Source organism: Culex quinquefasciatus, chromosome 2, assembly GCF_015732765.1.
Source record: "Culex quinquefasciatus strain JHB chromosome 2, VPISU_Cqui_1.0_pri_paternal, whole genome shotgun sequence".
Lineage (NCBI taxonomy): Eukaryota > Metazoa > Arthropoda > Insecta > Diptera > Culicidae > Culex > Culex quinquefasciatus.
Window position 1 is genome coordinate 114,926,158 of NC_051862.1, and position 19,457 is coordinate 114,945,614.

Sequence of the window (19,457 nt, forward strand, 5' to 3'; positions counted from 1 at the left end):
CAAAAAGTTTACACTCGTACTACTTGAATTTTTTCTCAAAAGTTGATCTAAGAGCTGTAAATTCAATTTTTACTTTGCATTCCTATGTAACCGAACAGCGAAAATTTGAATCGTCATTCTTCGATACTTTGCGCCATCTGTCGGAATTTTTGAGCTTTTAATCGCGAATGCTTGCAGTGCGAGAGAGAGAAACCGTTAGGAGAGAAAATCGACCAATCAGTGCTCTCGTACGCTTAAGATTTATCTCAGCCTGATCTCACTAACGCACCACTTCTTTTGGTAGCCGGTACAAAATTTACCTTACTTTATTTTCGTGTACGTACACGCATTACATTAGTGCGTCCATCCCGGGAATTCCCGGGACAAAAATCCCGGGATTTTTTCAAACCCGGGAATTCTCGAATCCCGGGATTTTTTTAAATTTTGTCCCGGGAATTCCCGAAGTTCCCGAAAACAAATCAAATTTGGTTTGGAAATTAAGATTTGGTTGTGGAAATAGATGAATAGTCGAATACTTAGTACTCGATAAGAATTTCAAAGCATTAAAATTTGTATTCGGCATATATCAGCATTAATTTGGCTGGTTAGGAAAAATTGCTGAAATTTTAGTTCACAGGTCCGCAAAACGCCTTGCCCTTTAAATATTTTCTTACAAATTTTATTTATTTAAAAAATGGTATTATATTTTCGTATATTTATAACTTTAAACTTGAAAAAAAAATCAAATCAAGACAAAAGTAAGGAATTTAGACAGCTGATTTAGACAATTGTTTTGCATAATGTTCTGATTGTTTTGATTGATTTTAGTTACACCGATTTCCAAATTTATTGCTCTAACATCTCCTGTATCTATTCAGACTGCAGTCCCGGTTATCTCTAGTTGGCGGTAGTGACTTGAAGATAATTTTTCAAGTTTGTTTTAAATATAATACGAGAAATTCTAGACTTATACTAAATGTTACATTTTCTGGTATAATTTTGTTTGTTTTGGTTGCTTGATTTTTTTAGACAGTTTCAAAGAAATTGTTTAAGCTGTTTTAATCATGCCATAAAAATAAATAAATAAAATAAATATCTAAATAAGAAGCTTATTTAATTTGAATCACATCAAGAATGGCTTTTTGATATATTTTAAAATATCTTAAAAACTGCTGTCCTTGTTTAGATTGGAGTGTACATTATCACCAATTAACAGTTTTGAGCTAATTCTGTAATTTTATTCTTGAAAAACATAACAAATATATTCAAAATAACGATTTAATGACTGCTTAAAAATTTTACCGTGATCCCGGGAATTCCCGGGATTCCAAATATATTTTTCCCGTTTCCCGGGAATTTCAAAACCCGGGAAAATTGGACGCCCTACATTACATACACACGTAGATTACTCTATATATATCCATATATGATCAAGTTCGAGCTGTCACCCAGTAAACTCAATCGGAATTTTGAAACGGAATTCAATTCGAATCGTTTAAGTTTTCCGTTTCAAAAGCAATAACCGATTCCGTGTACGTACCGGTTCTTGCGTTTGAAACGGAATACGTAAACGTTTTGAATTGATCAGTTGCGATCAGTCAAAAAATCTGATCTGATGCAAACAAACCTGCAGCTGCCATGTAAACATACTTTGAGTGTGTTGGTAAATTTGTGACTAGAAAGCCTTATAGAGCTATTGTGGATTTAGCTCGTAGCTGGATTTTCTGGCACCTTCTCACGGTCATTGGAAACGGTCGTGAATAGGCCTAGGGGTTCCCAGTTGGAGTGAAAAAATTCAATTTGTAGAAAAGACTTATGGATTAAATTTTGCTTTTTTATCACTTCTCCGACATCAGGAATAATTGTTTGAACATGCTCGCAATTTTTTTATTCGGTCGGAAAAATATTATTTTTCTTGAAAAAACTTTCATTTTTAATCACATGATCACCCTTATTCTGGCTCGATGCCGCCATCATGCCGCCACCGCGTGCTCCGTTTGTTTGTCAACAAAGCTGCAGCTGGATGGTGAGACGAAGTGAGAGAGGAAGAGATTTTGACATTTTTATGCCCGCATCTGGCCCGTCGCTTATTTCGTCGGTCGTTGAGTCGCCGGTCGTTTCCAGCGACCGAGTCCAGCTAGGAACTGATCGTACAATCCAGGTTTTTAAGCGAAGATGGCGTTTGTATGGTGAACGTCCCAAATTTCAAAATCGTGCAGAAGCACCAACATTAGAAAATAAAATATGCCTGTCATACATTACACACTTTTTTCGTAATGTTAGTACCACTGCGTGAATCATGTGAAAATCAAGATTTTTGTTGAAATAACGCTAAACGTCAAAGCAACTTTTTCAAAACAACAAAAGATTTTTGTGGAATTGAGAAAATCAAGGTTTTCTACTCGATTTGCCTATGTCTGCGTAAAAAAGGTGTAAACAAAATCAGCTGCTTGGAATTCAGCCAATCACAATCGTTCAAAACCAAAACAATACTTCAAATACAAATACTAACTCAGCATGATGGTGTGCGTGAGAGAAACCGTGGAGATCTCTATAAGCGATCTCGCTTGCGCTGGTTTTCGCCAAGAAGAAGTAAAAGAAAAACTGCTTCACTTTTTGAAACCCCGTGTCATGTCCGTTCGTCCGTGCTTCTAACCTTGAAATTTTCTAAAATTTTAAGAGTTCTTCTTTCGAATGCTTTTTAAAGATCAAAACTCGGTTGGAAAATTGATTTTTGGCGATTTTTTAGATCGAAGCCCGTCTAAAGGCGGGGTTAGGTTGTAGAGGGTTAAATTAAAAACTTTAAATAAAATTTGTACCAGCCTAAACTAAAATAGGTGAAATAGTTCATTAACAAATTATAATGTCCAATGCGCACTCTTGCCCCGTACAGTTCGCGCACGCAAGTTTGTGTGTGTGTGTGTGTGTGTGTGTGTGTGGTCCAATCCAATACCCGCTAACCGGTAGCGAAATTATGGGAAAGTATAGTTTGTATCAGACTTTGTATATGCCGAATGCTGATACAACTTAACTCAGTCCCGGGTATTAGGTGGTGATAGCCCTCGTGCTGCTTCCAAAGACCCGTTTCAGAATGACAGAGCTCCTTGCGGTCCAATTCCGAGGTCGCTGGGCATTGTTCGGCCCCGCCTAAACATAGAAGCAAGCATCTGAAGAAAACTCGATCTATCCAGATTTTTAAGTGAAAATGGCGTTCGAATGGTGAACTCCCGAAATGTCAAAAACACGCAGTGGTACCAACATTGCGAAAAAAGGTGTACCATGGCATGACGGCCACATTTTTTTTCTAATGTTGGTGCTACTGCGTGATTTTGACAGTTCGGACGTTCACCAATCGAACGCCATCTTCGCTTAAAAATCTGGATATTTAGACTTCCAATCCCGTCAGGCAAATCAGGGATCAGCGCGTATTTAATATGAGAAGATAACATGTTTCAACACTACGGATCAATTCACTGCTTGAGTGTAATCCTTCTGATGGCCGACTGCTTAGCGTCTCAAACTACCTATCCAGAGGTGTGAGTTCGTATCCCACCAGATTCATTTTCGTTTTTGTTCATATTCAAAGTTCAAATTCGTGATTCCAAATTTCAAAGATACCGGCCGGGATTTGATCCCTGAACCTTCTGCTTGTGAGGCAGAAGCCGTAACCATTAAGCCACGGAGCTGGACCAGTTCGCGCACGCAAGTTTGTCACGCTAAAATCGGCCAAAATTAACCTCCCTCCCCCCTATGTCACACTTTGTCACGCTGGTTCCAACACGCCCTCGAAAAATACGTCAAGTTTCGTCAAATGTTTTATTTAGTTTAAAACTCATAAATGAATGATAGAAATGATTTCCATGTTAATTATGCACGTTACGCAAGTGAATCATTCAAATGTTGATTTGTGGCTTAAAACTTCACAATGATTTAGCATGTTTGTCGATTTTTTTGTGCGGCTGACCTGTATGAGCTGAGACTGAACCGTACGTCAAAAAGGTTCACCACGGAGGAGCAATATCCCCAAAATAGGGACAAAAATCTTTTAGTTTCTCGAGATCGGGCTTGTCGAGAAATTAAAAGTAAGAGTGTGTGCGTGCATCAGGGAATTAAACTTTTCGAAGTTCCATGGAAAACTTCACAGAAAGTTTAACTCCATGTTGCGAATTTGACACCTCGATACAGCGATATTAAATATTTTTATCAAAAATGTAATTAAGTACGAGCTTTGGCATTAAAAAACCAATAGCAGCCTTTGAGAACACACTAAAGCCCCGATGACAAAGGAATGGGGACACTTTTTAATTTGACATCTTGTTTACACAGAGCTCACACTTACTACCAAACCTTTTGTTCGATTGTATGTGTGAGTCATGTGTAAAAAGTGACAGTTCGTAATTTTTTAGTTTGTCAAACCAACGGGGTACAAACAAAACAAATTTCAAACGAAAAAGTGACCAACCACCGGGGTTGAGTGTACAAATGTGTCAAACTAAAAAGTGACCCCGTTCGTTTGACAACAGTTGGTGTCAGACCATCGGGGTTTGAGTGTACATCAAATTAAAATTGCACTCGGCCTAGCACTCGGCTTAGTAGTAGAGAGCCTATATGGAGAGGCGAAATGTCGCTCTCAGGGTTCCAATAGAGTTATCTACATGCGCATGTATTGCGTGTACGTACACAAAAAAGATTGAGGTTAAATTTTGTACCGACCAGCAAAACAAATAGCGTGCTAGCGTGCGTGAGATCGGGCTTAGATAACTCTATCGAACTGTCAAATCAGGGTTCCAATCGAGCAACAAGATCATGCAAGAACAAGGTTGGAATCAATTTAAAATAATTTTGGCAAAAAACGAGACTTATAACAATTACAAGTATTGTAAAACTGTTGTTGATAATAATCTGGTAGTTTTTATTATGTTTGTGCTTGTTCGGTACAAGAAAAGTGCCAACACCAAAGAAAAACTACAAGTTTTTCAACCTTAAATTTGAATGACTTTGGGTGTTTGAAATTTCTCCCAGAAGGCCAGAACATTTCATTTCCCTATGTAGGTCCCTACTTAGTAGGCCCAAAATAAAGCCAAATACGCTATCGAGAAATTAAAAGTGAGAGAGTGTGCGTAAAACATGGAGTTAAACTTTTCAAAGTGCTATGAAAATCTTCACAGCAACTTCACAGAAATGTTAACTCCATGTTGCACACACTCTCACTTTTAATTTCTCTATCGAGAAATTAAAAGTAAGAGTGTGTGCGTGCAACATGGAGTTAAACTTTTCAAAGTGCTATGAAAATCTTCACAGCAACTTCACAGAAAGTTTAACTCCATGTTGCACACACTCTCACTTTTAATTTCTCGATGAAGTACTCAACATTAGCTTCGCTCCCGTTCCCACCTTTTCATTCTAATCTTGGTAGACACTTTATGCTGCTGCTGATTGGGTACTTTCGGCGCTCGATTTTGCGTAGTTTCGCCTATCCGTGTAGTAGTGACTGATCGGCGTTTTCAGCGGTGACTCATTATTCGCGTGCGTTCAAATGTTTTTTGATAGATATTTTTGTTTTATTTTTGTCCCATAACAATTGAATTTGGTTTGCGTAAGTTGATTGCCGGTGCATAAAAGAGTTACAACTTTGGAAATCAGATCTGTTCCGCTTGAAAAGATATTCCGTCTGGGTGGGGTAACATTTTTTTTTTATTTGCGTGCGTTCCACCACAATTGCTCCTGCCTCTGCCGCCGCGGGACCGGTTTCGATTGAATGATGTAAAAAGAGAGCAATGCACTGCTAAAAAGACGACTGCTGCGATGGCCTATTTCTAGCGGTGAAAATGATGAAAAAAGTTCCCCCACAATGAAATCTGCACTATTTAGAGCCCATCGCGAAAAACAGTAAAATTCCCGTGAAACTGGTGAAAATTTTATCAGCGGAGCGAAGCGGCTTTTTTTGTTCAAGTGCTATTTTTGCACGAGTGAGGTTAGAACTAAACCACGTCGATAGTTTGTGTTCTCTGTTCTGTGCAGAACATTTTCTTCTTCGTAGTGCTTTTGACAATCAGATCTCGCCAAATAAAAGTTAAGCCGGTCCGATTTTCTTTTTTCACACATTTGGTGACAATTTAATTGAAAACGCCTACTGCATAGGCACAGTGAGATTGTTTTATTTACGATTGAAAGGTATTATACTGCCAAAAAGACCTTGAAATGTGAAAAAAAAAACGGAATGGAACTTTCTAGAAGCACCGTTAGTTCTGACTTCGTGTGGGGTGGGTGTCTGAGCCAAAGGGGTCTTTGAAGTTACGTAATGTCGGATTTGACTAAGCTTAAGTTTTGGCTCATCTTTGCGCTGAATTTTTGAACCGGCTTACGGCAGCCAGCTTGACGCTCTAAAACCGATGCCGGCTGGTTCAGCCGATCTCGGTATTGTGCGCAATCTTAGTGACGAAAAACTTCCGCGGAAGAAGTGGTGAGACAGTACAAAGAACCATTTCTACAGTATAATCCTGATAGTTTGCCGGACTGTTACAAACACAATCTATAAACTTTTATTATTTATTTTTTCAGGAGGCCGCGATGTGGCAAATAAAAAGTTTGACTTAAAATATGTTTTCCGTAGTCAATACTTGTATAAAATTCAATTGTTAATCCGAATCTGTAATAACATTTAAGTTTTTGAATTGTTTTGATATCATACGAGACAAATTACCAAATTTGTGGGACCACCCTAACATGACGTAGGTCACCTTCCCACTAAAAATTTTGGCTTGAGCTGTAAATTTTTATGTAGAACGGTAAAAATTCTATTAAAAACCATTTCTGATCACTCAGAAATGGTTTTTAATCGTATTTTTTACCTTTTAATCACAGACAAACAGTCTGTGGTTTAATTGTCGAGATAACAGTTTTCCGTTTGGTCAACTATGGTCACCTTGGATCGAGCTGTCAAGTTGGACCTTTTCTGTAAAGAAGGGCCTCGAAGTTATTTTTTTTTAAATTGATATAAAAATCCACAGGATCATTGTACTTGCAAAAATAAGCTTTATTGTTTGTAAACAATAATATCATAAATTTAAGCTTTATTTTAGGACCCCATTTTTTACCAAACACCTATCTTCGCCATATCGACGTCGTCGTGCTATCTTGTCGCACCCGCTATTTTGACGTTTCTAGAAAAACGCGTTGTAATTTTTGACCTTGAATAAACAAAAACAAAAGCACGCAATGTAAACAACAACAAACACGTTTTGTTTGGCTGACCATTATGTGTAATACCCCGAAGTTTCGCTGAATTTGGTTGCCGGATTCCCGAATTATAATTACAAATATTTACGGTAGTCTAACTTGTACATGCGTCAAACGCTTTCTGACCTGAAATCCCTTTGGCCAGTTGTCGCACTTACATAAATTTTCAGGGAGTGACAAGATAGCACGACAATATTGAAACTCCTTTCATGTGTAAAGTGACAAAAATGCTCAGAGTTTTTTCGGATTTCGTTGAATATCTCAGGATTGAAATCTTATTTTTTGGATCTATGAATGTCAAAAGGTGAGGCATTGTGAGCTGCACAAAATGGCGTTCTTTACTCATTTTGGCCCAAATTTGCACGTACGACAAGCTCCAAAAACACTGTTTAGGCTATAAACTTACCAGCAACAGCATCGCCTCGAGTAAGCACGCAAATTTATGCCATTTACTGGCCAAAAATATCAAATTTAATGCACTTTTGATCATAATTTCTATTTTGTGAGACCATTTCTCATCATTTTGTTTGCACACATATCCACACGCAAGACGAGAGCATAACTGCTTAACAAAAGTCGCCATCAATATATTGCAGCAGCGCCTGTTGGAGTGAGCCAAAAGAGCGCTGGAAGAAAAAAGAACTAAGCTGAAAAATGAAAAATGGGTGTGGCCCAGTGCATTCTCGTCAGATTAGATTAGTTTTTTTAATGCTCGTAGGGGCAGGGGGCAGAATGGGCCACCCTTGGTTTTGGGCTTTCAATGGATTTAGACCAATTGTAAGACAAGGGTCTTATAAGGCCGATGCAAATATTTAAAGTTTTGTCCCTCGGCCCTGGCCGAGGTCAAGGGGGCAAAAATATAAAAATTTAAATAACATGCCATAGTCTTCACATTTAAATGAAAAAAGTGTTTTAAAATGCATTTTACACTAGTTCAGTTGTTTTGCAATCATTAGTTTTCAAAATCTAAGATCTGACAAAAACAAAAATTGTATCGAAAAAAGGATTTTGCATCGAAAATTTTCAAAAATCTTAAGATTTTTAATAAACCCAAACATGCTAAAAATGATTTTAAACGCAGAAGAATGTATTTTAATTTGATTTCAGCTGGTTGCACTTGAATTTTCATTGAAATTTTGAAGTTTATTGTAAAAATTTTTTTGCCCCTGATTTTTCGGGCCAATTTTGAAGGGGGTGACAAAAACTTCTAAAAACATTTGTACCAGCCTAAAGGACGTCAAATAACTCCACCATACCGAAAACGACGTTTGAATTCATTGTATTTTTCGAATAATGAGCAAAAATGTTAATAATTGACAAAACCACGCAAATGTTATTTATTTCGAGGTTTTTAAATAAGCTTTCTAAAAAGTTGGATTGTTTGAAAAAGTTTGCTCAATGCTTATAACGATACTAGATGTTACTACCAAGGTATACAATCAACAACGGAACCTTCAAATCATTTAGAGACTTGGTGGTGGAAGTGTTAAATTAAAATCCACTTGGGGGCAGAATGGACCACCCTTTTCCTATCTTATAAAAACAATCAAAAGTTAAAAAAATTGAGCTAAATGGATTATTTCCCTCCTGGTAGCTTCACAAATCACGTTTAATGCAACATTAGTTGATTTTTTAGTTGTTTTGATGATTATTTGTAAAAATATTGTCCTTTTTCAACATATTAACACTATTTTCAAATTTGTTTTGGTATGTGACTATTTTTATTAAAGTGGTCTAACTTCATGGAAACTATGTTAGAAAGGTACCTTAAGTCATTTCTTGTCTCCCTTCAACATTGTATTAGACAAAATGGCTTGTTTTCTAAGGTGGCCCATTCTGCCCCGCAGGGTGGCCCATTCTGGCCCGCACCCTGGAAAAAAAGTCGAGAAAACTTTTTTTTAAGTGGCTCAAAAACAGTTTTAAGCTAAAAAATTTCATCAACCAAATATATAACATTGAAGGGAACATCCCAAAGCATAAGCCTACTACACTGAATTCATAAGTTTTCATGTTTTTCTATGGTTTTTGGCGCACTTTACTTAGGCGGGACATTCTGCCCCCCCCCCCCTGCCCCTATAACTTTTAGTAAAAGTGAAAATAAACAGAAATGTTCACAAAAGGTTGTTCTACTCGTTGGTGAACTTGGTTTTGCTTAATTTCAAGGAACACTCCAGATTATCCTGCATCATTCAAGCACAATCACTTATTAGGCTTAAAATGGGTTTTTTTTAAAGATAATATTTTATTATCTTTGTTAGTTTTTGCATTCTCTCAAATAAGAGCAGTTTTTTGATAAAATGGGGTTTCTTAAAATATTTTTTGTATTTGCAACATAAGCAGAAGTTAAATCACGGCGTCTTTTTCAGGGGGGTAGTATTTTTTGAGAAATAGCAAGAAAACTGTCATATACATATGAAAGTGTGGAACATCCCCGTTCATTTGCGGGGCGAACGAAAATCTTTGTTCGGGAAAAATCAAAGTTATCCTCATTTGAAGTTTTTGAACTTTTTTCCTATGGGGCCAAATTTCGTCTATTTCAATTTAGTATTGTTATAAGTCTACATGGGCATGATTTATGGATCAGATCATATGATTTCTTATGGGAAATGATGCAAGGAACATTTTTCCTGAAGCACGCAAAGTGATTGAAAATAAGGGAAAAAAGTTATAAAGGTTTTGTTGGAAATTTGGGAGATTTTCTGATAAAATTGCACACCCCTTTCCCAAAAACCACATTTTTTTTGATATTCAGATCATTATTTCGATGAATTCTTTTTTGAGAAATGTTTCTGGACCCATTGAGTATATAAATCACTACAGAAAAGTGTAATTGGTTGGGTTTAAGCTCAACTGTATGTCACAGTTATGAATTTTGGATTTCACCGAATCAACATATTTTTGTGTGTTTTGGTTATAAAATGTACCGTTTACATTAAATTTTCACTTTTTTTATGAGTACATGGTCCACATGATATGTTTTGTATCTAATTGAGACATGCAGTGTAAATACAATTACAGAGCTTCTATTTCTATGCCTTTTGTTAATTTGTATTTCCATTTGGGCTATATTATTTGTATTGAAACTACAGAGTTGAACTTGCAATTATTGGTAATAACATAAATATTGCGTAAAAATCATTAAAAAGTTTAAATGTATGTAAATCTATTAATTTATTCTCAAATAATTGAGCTTAACATACTAAACAAGTCTGGCATCCAAATTTGAAACAACGAACAATACAACAATTAAATTGTTTTGCTAAAAAACACACAAATAATTGATCACAGTGGCAGTGCGTGGCCGAATGGTTACGCTGTCCGCTTTGTAAGCGGATGATCCTGGGTTCGATTCCCATCTGCTTCAACCTTCCATCGGATGAGGAAGTAAAATGTCGGTCCCGGCCTTGGTTGTTGTTAGGCCGTAAAGTTATTCCAGGTGTAGGAGTCGTCTCCATGCCATAAGTACAAACAACACACCAAACCAAACCTACTCCGGTGGAATCGCTGGCGGCGGTTGGACTCGCAATCCAAACGTCGTCAGTTCAAACACTGGGGTAGAAGGTTCCTTGGAGTAGAAAGAGGTTTGGGTGCTCTCCCCATTCAAGCCTTCGGACTCCTAGGTTCGAGCAGAAACTTGCAATAGAGACCACAAAATACCTGGGGTCGTTAATGTGGATGGTTTGATTTGATTTTGATTTACAATATTATCACCTGACCTCAAAATAAGTACGAGATATCTTGTGAGGTTTAATAAGACTAATACAAATGTGAAAATCTAATGGAAACGGTACATTTTATAACAAAAACAAACAAAAATATGTTGATTCGGTTGAAATCCAAAATTCATAAAAGTGGCTTACAGTTGAGCATAAACCCAACCAATTACACTTTTCTGTAGTGATTTAAATACTCAATGGGCCCAGAAACATTTCTCAAAAAAGAATTAATCAAAATAATGATCTGAATATCAAAAACATTGCGGTTTTTGGGAAAGAGGTGTGCAATTTTATCAGAAAATCACCCAAATTTCCAACAAAACCTTTATAACTTTTGTCCCTTATTTTCAATCACTTTGCGTGCTTCAGGAAAAATGTTCCTTGCATCATTTCCCATAAGAAATCATATGATCTGATCCATAAATCATGCCCATGTAGACTTATAACAATACTAAATTGAAATAGACGAAATTTGGCCCCATAGGAAAAAAGTTCAAAAACTTCAAATGAGGATAATTTTGATTTTTCCCGACCAAAGATTTTCGTTCGCCCCGCAAATGAACGGGGATGTTCCACACTTTCATATGTATATGACAGTTTTCTTGCTATTTCTCAAAAAATACTACCCCCCTGAAAAAGACGCCGTGAAATGTTTTTGCCATAGTTTAAAAAAATGAGCTGTACTTATTAAAATTCAAACTACTACTACTTATTAAAATTAAAAACTGTTTCATCAGTTTAAAAAAAAAACAAATTATATGCAAATTTATCGATTTTGTTGATTGATTCTACCATAATTTGTTTATTTTTGGCAGTTTTTTTTGTTCTTGTAAGGTTTAGGTAATTTTATGAAAATTTAATTAAATTTGATTTTTTTATCTTGCGAGCTTTGAAAATATATATTTGAGAGGTTTTGAGTTCATTCGATTTCTTGAGAACATTATTTACATTGATTTCTTGGAAGGCCCTTAGCCAAACGGGGGGAGGGAAAGGCTTCGGGCTGGAGGCCCTCCCCCTCCCCCTTCGAAATTTTTGGAAGACATCTGGAGTTTTTTTTTGAAAAGGACCAATAAACCAAATTTCCAGTTTTTGCTTTTTGGGTGTTTTTAGAACCGCCTTGAGTCAGGGGTATTAAAAAACACCCAAAAAGCAAAAACTGAAAATTTGGTTTATTGGTCCTTTTCAAAAAAAACTCCAGGCATATGCTGTCGTTCTACGCATAATTGTCCCATGTTCAAAAAAGGGCAACTGAGAAAAACGCGATTGAAATTTTTCGATCGATTTCTGTGTTTCTACGCATAATTGTCCCGTTGGTCCCTATTCGCCCTATATGTCCCTAATCACCCGGTTAACATTTTATCACCCTTATTTGTAATCCTCTTACAGCTAAACAGGTACACAAGATGAAATCCTTCTTAAAACTCACGATTTCGTGATAGAAAATACTTGGTGGGACAATTATGCGTACAAGTTCAACGATGGGACAAACAGACTTGGTGTTGTTTTCAATGATTATCTCTGGAGTTTTTTTTGAAAAGGTCCTATAAACCAAATTTTCATTTTTTGCTTTTTGGGTGTTTTTGAATACCCCTGACTCAAGGCGGTTCTAAAAACACCCAAAAAGCAAAAATTTAAGATTTGGTTTATAGGTCCTTTAAAAAAAAAACTCCAGATCTGAACAAAGTACTAGATTTTATGTGTTTTTTTTCTGAAAATATACGTAAAATTAAGCTTAAAAATGATAAAAAGTCAGAAAAATGACATGGGACAATTATGCGTAGAACGGCAGTATGGGAGAGAGGAAAGAGGAAGAAAAAAAGATGAGAATTTCTTTTCAAGGTTGAGAGCCACTGCTTTTACTCGTGTTGCTTGGTAAACGCCCTTGTATTAAATGTCGACGGACAACTGGGTTTACTTACAAACACCTGATTGCCAAGTCAGTGGTACAACTGAGGAGTCTACAAGCCGATCAACATAAGCTTTATTCTACACCAGACACTTTTGTCTGAATAAACAAGACGAGTAGGTTTGTAGGCTTTTATGCCTGCACTGAAAGCCCAACCATGGTAGTTTTAAGAAAATTTGCAAAAAATGCTAGCTTATTAAATTAACTGTGGCTTTTTGGTGAAAGTAAACACAAATATGGTAAAATGTACCATGCTTCCACAAAATTGCATGGTAGCTAATACGAAATCATTATCATTCTCTCCATAATCGAGGGTTAAAATTACCATACCGCTCTCGACATAGTAAAACTGACTGCGTTAATCAGTCAATCCAAGCACGGAATGTTTTTAGCAAAAATACGTCGGTGCGTGTTCTCAATTTAACCCTACAATATGGTAGCAACTACCATGGTTGGGTTTTCAGTGTACGTGCTTCATGTTAGGGAGCGTTATTTTATTACGTAACGCAAAATTTGGGATTTTTGCCCCCTCCCCCTTCGTAACAGATGAGCGATCCCCCCTACTCCCCCTGTAACGCGAAACGCAAAGTCGTTTTGCATTTTTATGAACTCTTATATGAAAATTTAGCATTAGGAAGCCCCCTTCCCTACTCCCTCGTGGACAATTGTCCATAAAAAAACGAGAACAGCCGAGAACAGAACACAGATGAAGTCTGCAAGTAGTAGACGAAATACGTATCTGTCAAGATATTAAAATATATAGCGGAATTAAAAGGAACAACTCGTCCCTTTGTATTCATAGTAATGCATTCTGCTTAAACGCTAAACCAAACCACAAAAACCACAACAAAAAACAACCTTTTTGTATGAATCGTGGACAATCGTCATAACCCCTTTTTCTTCATTTGCACGCCCTTTTTGAGCAATAGTAGTCTAAAAGTACAAATGGTTTAGTCTGGCACGCACTAGTAACCGGATATGATTCCACTACAAATTCGATTACAAATCAGTCTGTCTAATGGCGTTAGCATAACGTTTTAATTCTCTTTTATTTCGACAGCTTACGGCATTAATCCAAATTGCGCAGCAACCAGTGCTGGTGAAGAATCTGACGAAGAGGAGGACGAGTGGAATTACATCCAGGGTGACAAAAAGCAAGACCAGCAGCCGGCAGAACAAAGCGAGCCCGAACCTGCTCCATCTGTTGGCGAGCCTGTAGAGGTAGAAGCAGCTGCCGATCACCACCACGAAGATCCTGTTCCGGCTCTTGGCTCAGAACCAGCTGTGGGAAAGGAAACCGAGGTGCAGCAGCAGCCGTTGGACGAACCGCTCGAGGAATTGGCGGATCCGACGCTGAGTGACACCGATGCCTTTGCCACTGTCGTCGGCGAACCAAGCGAGACAATCATCGACGACGGCGAAAGTCGAGAAGTGGACGCCGCTGTTGAGCTCGACGGAGAAGAAGAAGAAGCGCTGATTGAACCAGTTCCTGCAGTAGCGAGTCCGGTTATTCCGTCGGAAGAGGTAACTTTTTGGTTGGGTTGAACTTTACTCGCTGGTTTTACAATGGTAACTTTCCTTTTCAAAACAGGAATACAAACAATACGAAGAGGAGGAGCAGCAAGAGCAAGAGGTTCAGGAAACGGAGCAGCACGAATCTGCCGATTACGCTCCGTCACCAGTGCCTAGAAGTGATTTAAAGCAGCCTGAAGATATTCCAGAAGAGCCGATTTCTCAACCCGATTTGGTGTCTTTAGAGCAAGCACAGTCGCTGGACAAGGACACAACGGAAGAAGAACTGTCGAACCTTCAGGAAGAATCAGCGCAGCCGGAAGAGTTGCTCATAGCTACTGTTGCCGCTGCTGACGAAGAAGCAGAGCGACCAAACAGTCTTAGCTTTGACATGGCATCGAAGCTCAATCCTGAAGCAAAAGAATTTGTTCCTACCGGATCTCCGACACAATCGAACCCGACCAGCCCAGTCGCCAGCATGCCCGAAATGCCCCAAAACTCGTTCCTCCTGCTCGGAGATGATGTCGTTGCCCAAAGTCCTAAGAAGGGCATTGCGACCATGGACAATATTGACGTGCCTGCAGAGGACGACTTCCAAAATGAAATGAACAACTGTCCCCACGAGCTGGAACAGTTCCCGGAGCACACGAACGGCACTGCCAATGGTGATGAGACGATCGGCTCACACTCTCCGGTTAGCGAACCATCGTACCAGGAGTTGAATCTCAAGGAAGCCATGCAGTGCGACGAAAAGCTCGACAATGAATACAGTGACGTGCAGCAAAACAACGACACCACCGACAACCATCATCCAATCGAGCTGAATCTTTTGGCAAAGGAACAAAATCCGATGAGCATGTCGTTCTACGAAGGACGCGATGACGCACTCATCATAAGCAACTCTGACGAACTGAACAAAGTTCAGCCACTACCAAGCGATGATGAATTGTCCGAGCTGGCCAATGGTCAAAGTGTCGAGGAGACTGTAGCAACAAACGAGGAAGATGCCCATTCCGTGGAGGATGAAACTCCCATCCAGCATGAGGAAAAGCATCTGGTCTCATTTGGTGATCCCGTTGTAGTCGTAAACGAGGACAAGCCGTCGCACGTTGAGCAACTTCCCGAATCGATCTTCTCCGTTGCGTCCCAGGTGGTCGACGATGTATCGGCGCTCGTTGATCAGATGCAAATTGAAACTCCAAGTGCCTCGCAGCAGCAGGAAGAAATCGCAAAGCCTTTCGAGCTGGATGAGCAATTTTCGAAGCCGCCGGTCGAAACGGAACTTTTATCGAATGAAAACGAATCGGAGAATCTCGTCAGTTTTGAGCTGGACACTGGATTTGAAAAACACGTGAAAGAAGAGGTTGCGGTCGATGACATCGTTGCGGACAACTTGGATGTTGAGCAGGCCGTACTGCAGCAAGAGGTAGCCGAATTCAGTCAACCGTTGTCGTCCGCGGAGACGGACGAAATGGCATCGCCAGTGGTAGAGGTGTCGCAGCTGGAGATCACCGCCGACAACGAGTTTATTACGGATGAGAATGTGCTGGATGTTATTCCTTCTCCGGTTCCAGCTGGTCACGAAGCACCAATTTCTCCAGTTCCTATCGCAGTACAACATGACAAGCCAGTGGAGGAAGAGCTATGTGTTGTTAAGAATGAAGTCGCAGTGGAGCAAATTCCGGAAATAACTCCGACCGTTGCGCTAATGGAGGAGCCTGCTACGACCGAGTTAGTTCCGACCATTGAAGAAGTTAAAACAACTGTTGGTGAAGCTCCTGCCCAGGAGACAACGACTGCCAGTGAGGAAGTAATCGATCCCAAGCCTAAAACTCCGGAACCAGTTGTGAGCTCGGTTGGAAAGACTGTTAAGGCTCCAGCAACGGTTGGTGCTATAAAGAAGGCTCAGGCTGTAGCTAAACCATCAACCACCAAACCAGCTGCAAAACAAATAGCCGCAGCCAAAACGACAACCGTCCCCGCAGCGAAGAAAACTCCGGCCACAACAGGCCCCACGGCGGCCGCTAGAACATCAACAATTGGGGCGGCTAAATCACCAAAGGTGGCTGCCACCACTCGCACAAGTACCGTTGGCACAGCCGATAGGAAGCCAGCGGCCACCTCGGAAAAGAAGCTTGTCAACGGTGACGCTAAGCCCACGCCCATCCAGAAGAGAACCGTAACATCAACGGCTGCTAGTGCGACCGCCAAGACGACCTCCACCACTCCCACGACGACTGCGGCCAGGCCCTCCTCGGTAGGCGCCAAATCATTGACTGCTGCTAAACCTCCAGCGACAAGACCTGCAGCGCCGGCCAGGGCTCCCGCATCGGCTAAGGCTCCTACGATGGCCAGAGCACCCGTGTCTGCAGCTCCCAGGTAAGTCTCCATCATTAGCTTTCTGATGATTGTTTTTTTTTTTTTTGCAATATGAATATCAAACTGACGTAATTGCGTATTCATTAAACAGACCCACAACCGGACCGGCTAAAACTGGATCTGCCACAACTGCACGCACCTCGGCTGGTTTGCCGGCAACGAAGCCTCGCGTTGCACCGACCACAGCAGGCAAACCAACCGGAGCTACGACCGCCAGCAAAATTACTGTCAGTGCGACCAAGAGAATTAGTAGTGTTCAGGTAAAGTTTAACCTTCTTCCAAACAGGCAAGACCATCATTTTTAACAACATTTTCACGTTTTAGACTACAACCCAGAAATCTGTCTCATCTACAACGACGGTGGCTAAGGCCAGCGCAACCACTAGTCGAACATCGGTAGTTTCCAAGACGAGCTCGACGACCACTGCGTCGGCAGGACTGGTGCGGAAAACTGGCACAGCCGGAGCAGCGCCGGCCAGAAAGCCAATCTCGTCTCCGTCGGCGGCAAAGACTGGCACGAGAACTGTTGCTGCTCCTGCCGCCGGTGGAAAGCCAGCTCCAATTCGGAAAATAGTTGCTGCTAAGGAAGTCAAGGAAGCTACTCTGAGTAACAACGAAACCACCCAGGATCTGCTGGATCTCGACAAGCAACTGAAAAATGATAACAATCAGCTGATCACAAAGAACGGACTTGAAACGCATATGATTGTCATCGATTCCGCGGCCGACTAAATTTTGTTCCTTTTTTTAATGTGTATCACTTTATTTTATATTCCTGACAACATGTATGCATGTATGCAGCAACTATTAATTATTATTTATAATATAACTCTCATATTGATTACGAATATTATTATGTCCAGAACAAAAAAAATCTCTATGATTGCATCCGAGTGATACTAATAAGTTAAAGAAGAGATGTGCATCTGCAATAATTGGAACGTGTTTTTGTACCGACTTTTGAGCCATTAGCGAGTGATTGATAAGCAAAATAAAGTTTCAATGATTTTTTTCTGCAAACAGCCAGTCTGCGTTGCTCTCTAGTGATGATACCTTTGCTGTCAACTGTAGTTGGTTTGGACTACTTTTCGAACAACAATACTTAATAATGGTGTTACCGTTTACTGCTTGTCCATAAACGCTGCTAAAATTGCCTAAACAAAAAGTTAACAGTCTAGACTTCGCGAACAGTTTTTTGAATCGCATGTCTGCCCAGCCAGCAGTATTTGTGGCAGATAGTGAAAACATTGCAATTTTCGAACAATTTACATTTGCAAGTTGGTGCAAGAAAGCGTGTTAAGCATTCAGATAGGTTGTGTTGTGAACAAAAGAGATTTTTGCGCAATTTAAAAATAAAACAATCCATTTCCTCTTCGTTTTTTTTCTTTTGGAAGTAACCCAGAAAGTTTAGCAGTCGGTAGCACAACACATTAAAAACAAAAATACGATAAAAAGCAAATGGGCAAGCCTTTTCCAATCGATCTATGTGCAGTGTGAGCTAGTGGAAGAATACAGAATATTAATAAATAGAAATTGTAGGTGTGTTCCCGAACTTGCCGAACAGTGCGATTGATTTTGCAAAGCAAAGTTCGACAAGTGCAGGAAACAACACACATATCTTTATGCGACTGAAAGGATTCATCATACATGTGAATTTTTGGATAATATACACAGTCTGTGTTTGATAAAAAAAACTTAAAACTTAGCATTATATCTCATAGGCATAAGCAAACAAACTATTCTGCACACGACGACATAAATGTACGCTATTAATATAAGTTTAACTGAAAAACTGTAAACGAACCTATTGCAGCGAAATCATACTAAAACCTAACATAACGCTCATTCGGGCAACTCTATAGACGCATTATAATTATTTATTCGAAAGAAATATAATTTATTGTTAACATGATGTTTTGATCAAACGGGTTTCGATAAATGTAACTAAAGAGTTAATTGCTTGTGTGGTAAGTACAATGATGAATGAAGGTTGAGTGTGTACGGGTGTGTGTGTGTGTGTGTTTGTGTTTTGCTATTTGACAAATTAACACAGGGTAGATGAACCATAAAGAGGTAGGCTCAACTAATGTCAACTCAACTCAAGTTGTGGAAAGCTCTTTACAAATCGACGCCAACATTTCAAAAAGCATCATGTACAAACCATGCGTTTTGAGAAAAACGCATTTGAATGTTGAGCATCTATTTTCAATTCCCATTTTAATATAAAAGCAAAATAAGATGTTCTAATAATAACAAACGATGAAAAACGTTGCTTTCATTGATACTTGATCATCCAAATTCAATAAAACATTATTTTCGTCATTTTATTTAAGAAAAACAAACATAACTCCTTTTGAAATCACCAACGTCTATATCACCCTGCTGGCATTGGCGGGAGCGCTTTGTTATGATTCGTTTTTCTTCGCCGAATGTACATGGCGCTTTTTTCATGATGCTTTTTTTTTCGTCACGAGGTTTATGTAGTCTTTTGTTTGAAACGTTGACAGGGACTGCTGATGGCAGAGATTTTGTTTATGTTACTTTATTTAAAATCATGATTAAACAGACTTTACTGAAGTAACTTTTGCTCATTTTTTGTGGAGACCGGCCCGTGGCTTAATGGCTACGACTCCCGCCTCATAAGCGGAAGGTTCCGGGTTCGTTTCCCGACCGGTCTCCTTGAAATTATTCGACTATAATTGAACTTTGAATATGAACAAAAAACG

At 39.3% G+C, this 19,457-nt stretch overlaps 1 protein-coding gene across 5 annotated transcripts in view; it reads left to right on the forward strand.

Moving 5' to 3' along the window:
* The window catches only part of LOC6042596 (titin), a 144,631-nt gene extending 126,039 nt beyond the window's left edge, over positions 1 to 18,592 (forward strand). For all 5 annotated transcript variants that reach the window (XM_038252084.1, XM_038252082.1, XM_038252083.1 and 2 more), the window contains 4 exons: positions 13,901 to 14,364; positions 14,432 to 16,731; positions 16,823 to 16,991; positions 17,056 to 18,592. In XM_038252084.1, coding sequence (XP_038108012.1) covers positions 13,901 to 14,364; positions 14,432 to 16,731; positions 16,823 to 16,991; positions 17,056 to 17,463 — 3,341 coding nt within the window. In that variant the 3' untranslated portion in view covers positions 17,464 to 18,592. The remainder of the gene's footprint in view (positions 1 to 13,900; positions 14,365 to 14,431; positions 16,732 to 16,822; positions 16,992 to 17,055) is intronic.
* The last annotated feature ends 865 nt before the right edge of the window (positions 18,593 to 19,457 follow it).